Source organism: Bidens hawaiensis, unplaced genomic scaffold, assembly GCF_021521415.1.
Source record: "Bidens hawaiensis isolate Kalapana, Puna unplaced genomic scaffold, B.hawaiensis_p1.1 tig00001960_1, whole genome shotgun sequence".
In the NCBI taxonomy this organism is placed as follows: Eukaryota; Viridiplantae; Streptophyta; class Magnoliopsida; order Asterales; family Asteraceae; genus Bidens; species Bidens hawaiensis.
In genome coordinates, this window is record NW_027491108.1 from 97120 (window position 1) to 101146 (window position 4027).

The 4027-nt window shown below is 38.2% G+C and overlaps 1 protein-coding gene across 1 annotated transcript; it reads left to right on the forward strand.

The window, feature by feature from the left end:
• The first annotated feature begins 216 nt into the window (after window positions 1–216).
• Window positions 217–2804, forward strand: LOC143599953 (protein NRT1/ PTR FAMILY 5.2-like). Its single transcript, XM_077077777.1, has 4 exons — window positions 217–346; window positions 443–660; window positions 1181–1752; window positions 1910–2804. The coding sequence occupies exons 1-4, from the start codon at window positions 217–219 to the stop codon at window positions 2781–2783; spliced, it is 1794 nt and encodes a 597-aa protein (XP_076933892.1). The 3' UTR covers window positions 2784–2804.
• The last annotated feature ends 1223 nt before the right edge of the window (window positions 2805–4027 follow it).

Here is a 4027-nt window from a genome sequence, read left to right on the forward strand (position 1 = left end):
TGTAAATATTCTATTGCCGTTAAATGGGAGCAATGAAAATGGCGAAATATAGCATAATATTGTCTGAAAAAGACAACAGGCTGCATAATTATATCATAAGATTGAACAAAAGATTGGATCTTAATTCAAACTCCCATAGCAGTCAATGATCGTATGAGCTTATAAACACTCAATTCACATCAACATTCATGTCATCTAAAACTTGATCTGCTTGCCATGGCTTCAAAAGGAGACTATGAAGTTGGAGTACAAGACGATTTTACACGAGACGGGACAACTGATCTTAAAGGGAAACCCGTGCTGAGAAGGGAAACTGGGAGATGGAAAGCTTGTTACTTTATGTTAGGCGAGTAGCTTTTATAAATATATGTAGTATATTAAACTTGTTAACTGTTAAAAGGCAAAATATTTTTAAAATGTAACACGTATGCTAAATTTTCAGGATATGAAGTGTGCGAAAGGATGGCGTACTATGGTATAGCAACAAATCTCGTGTTGTATTTGACACGAGAAATGAAGGAAGGAACTGTTAAATCGTCGAATAGCGTTACGAATTGGGTAGGAACCGTGTGGATCACACCTATTTTAGGTGCTTATGTTGCGGATACCTATCTTGGGCGATATTGGACTTTCATGATTGCTTCTATTATTTACTTTGTGGTAAGATAACCTATTTATTGATTATAGAGGTGACAAAATGAACAGTAGGATTCAATATGTATTATTATTATTATTATAGAAAATCACGAAAGTATCTATTTTAACTAAAAAAATTAACAAAATAGCATTGACTTAATAAAAATGTCAATCAACTAGGGGGTCACAAGTGTCTTTTGACTCAATGGATTCCAATCTGACGCAACATATTAAACCATTATGGAGCATCAGATTTATCCTAGCGCAACAGATTCATGTATGACGCAACAGATTGAATCTGCCGTGCTAATGGCCTCATGAATAAAAATAAAATAAATTTTATTTAAAATTAAATGTTGTTTTCACACCGGAACATAAGATTTTAGTCAAAGATCTAACCAGTCAAACATTTGTAAAAGTAAAATGATTGTTTTCGAGGTTTTAGAAAGTCAAGCTTATTTTGTTAGTATCCGCTATCATAATAAATATTTTCTTTATTTTGTTATTTTCCCTTAAACTTATATTTTCTTGTTTATGTAAATAGGGAATGTGCTTATTGACGCTTGTTGTTACGGTACCAGGGCTAAAACCACCATCATGTGGTAAAACCATAAGTTACCTAGATTGCGATAAGCAACCATCATCATTCCAGACCGGTCTCTTTTATTGTGCATTGTACGTTATCGCGGTCGGAACAGGTGGGACCAAACCCAATATCTCGACAATGGGTGCGGACCAGTTCGATGACTTTGACCCAAAAGAACGAGCCCAAAAACTCACATTCTTTAACTGGTGGATGTTTAGCATCTATCTTGGTACTCTATTTTCAAGTACTTTCTTGGTATACATACAAGATAACGTCGGGTGGGGAATTGGATACGGGCTCCCGACTGCTGGCTTAGTGGCGGCCATGGTGGTTTTTATTATTGGGACACCAATGTACCGCCATAAGCCACCATCTGGGAGCCCGCTAACTAAGATGGCTAAGGTATTAGTTGCCGCAACACGAAATTGGAATCAAGTTGTACCGGATGACCCTAAAAAGCTTTATGAGTTAAGTGTTGATGAGTATTCAGGGCCCGGGAAGTACATGATTGGCCATTCATCTTCATTAAGGTAAACATATTTCATATTTTTATACACAAGTGGCGGACCAGGAATTTTTTTCATTGGTGTCGAAAGTTTTCTAGTTCGGGTCGGGTCAGGTTGGTCACACTTTTTAACACAAAATTAAATTATAAGTTTATAACTAATGATGTGAACCCAACAACAGGCTTCTTGATCGAGCCGCGTTGAGGACCGAAGAACCAGTTTCCGAATGGAAAGTGTGTCCGGTGACCCAAGTCGAACAAACAAAGCAAATGGTGAAAATGGTTCCAATCTTAATAGCCACGGTCATACCAAGCACTCTTCTGGCTCAAACCCACACACTCTTCATCAAACAAGGCGTGACACTAGTCCGATCCGTGGGCCCACATTTCGACATCCCACCCGCATGCCTATCGGTGTTTGTCACAATCTTCCTACTAATAAGTATTGTACTCTACGACCGCTTCTTCGTCCCTACTATTCGAAAATACACCAAAAACCCGAGAGGCATCACGCTACTACAACGAATGGCGATCGGGCTCGCTCTCCATGTCATTATCATGGTCATTGCTAGCATGGTGGAGAGAAAACGACTTCGTGTTGCTAAAGATCATGGTATTTTCGAAAACGACCAAACCGTCCCTCTGAGTATTTTCGTCCTCCTCCCTCAATTCGCGTTGATGGGGATTGCGGATAGCTTCTTAGAAGTTGCAAAACTCGAGTTTTTCTATGATCAAGCGCCCGAAGGAATGAAGAGTCTCGGGACCGCTTATTGGACGACTGGGATAGGGGTTGGGTATTTTTTGAGTGGTTTTATATTATCGACTGTGGCGGATGTTACAAAGAAGAATGGGCACAAAGGTTGGGTTCTAGACAACTTAAATGAGTCGCGGTTAGATTATTATTATTTGTTTTACGCGCTCTTGAGCTTCGTTAACTTGTTGTTTTTCGTCGTGGCCGCTAAATACTTCGTGTACAATAATGAAGTGAACGAGTCAGAAAATGAGTTGCAAGAAGATATTGGGAAGTTCACGGAACAAGGATACATTGCTGGTTAAATTGTCCTCTGAGGGAATAAATGGAAGTTGTTTATATATAATATATTTATAAAGTTCTTTTGGTTTTTCATGGTATAAATATGTATATATATGATGATTCTTTGTATGCTAAGTATTTTAATTGTAAAAGTTTAGTAGTGATTTAAATCTATGGTTCTTTGTATACTAACTGCTTAACTCTATGATTGATTATATGATTCTTTGTATGTTGTCACGCGTGTTAGAGCAACTTGTGAGCCACGTTGTTTCTATGTGGATGTAATTAGTCAAGGATGTAACACAAAGTTATGATATCATCGTCTTGACAATTATTGTTGATATCTCAACCCTTAATATAAAGGGGAATTATAAATGATTACGAAAACAAACTAAGTTATAGATAAGATATACGAGATACTTATAATATAAACGTGAAGTATATAATTGCTAGTATTTTCTCACAGCCTGAGCAATGGTTGAACGCACATTTTTTTTAAAGTCCAATAATGTTAAATAAGGAAAATGGGCTACTTACACGACGTCAGAAGCCCAACAACATACAAGAAAAGAAAAATAAACCTTATAAGGCGAAATTAGATGTCGTGTATCCACATATAGAAACAATGACGGAACATGAATAACCCTTAAGTGGCCGAGGCGAACTTTTTCTCAGACAAAGTGTCTATATATCAATTTCAAAGTGTTTGGTTCGTTGATGTTGAAATGGATTTTCAGACAAGTACACTTGATGGCATTGTCACAATAGACAATTATGGCCTTACACAAATAAACATGAAGCAATTGGTTGGCATTTCGAGGACCAAGAGATTTAAAACACGCAATACCCAAACGTGGAGAGTCTCGAGTCAGGGAATCCACCCTAATCGGTATCCGAGTAGGCTATCAGAGTATGTGTTGAAGATATGACAAGCTGCAAATCGAATCAGTTGTACCTTTAAGATATCAGAGAATCCACTTCATGAAATCAAAGTGTATATCTCGTGGAGCAGGCATGAACAACCATAATTGTTGGCCGACATAGGTAAAGTCTAATCGGGTGAACTTGAGGCATTGTAACGTTCCAGCAAGTGTACAGTATAACGCAACATTGAGTAATAGGGTATCACCACCATCCATCAGTCGTAGTTGGATGTGTATTCCATTTCAACGAGTTCCTTAATCGAATGAGTGGTTCCTCAATCGAGTTCCATGGCGGTGCGGCGATGACCCAAAAAAACGGGGAGGGGTGAAAGCGGGTGGTGGTA

What these genes read in the sequence shown, in the direction of transcription:
- LOC143599953 (XM_077077777.1), top strand. Translation starts at nt 217, where the DNA reads ATGGCTTCAAAAGGAGACTATGAAGTTGGAGTACAAGACGATTTTACA. An exon ending in AGCTTGTTACTTTATGTTAG is followed by an intron (nt 347 to 442) that starts GCGAGTAGCTTT and finishes CTAAATTTTCAG; the next exon opens with GATATGAAGTGTGCGAAAGG. An exon ending in GGCCATTCATCTTCATTAAG is followed by an intron (nt 1,753 to 1,909) that starts GTAAACATATTT and finishes ACCCAACAACAG; the next exon opens with GCTTCTTGATCGAGCCGCGT.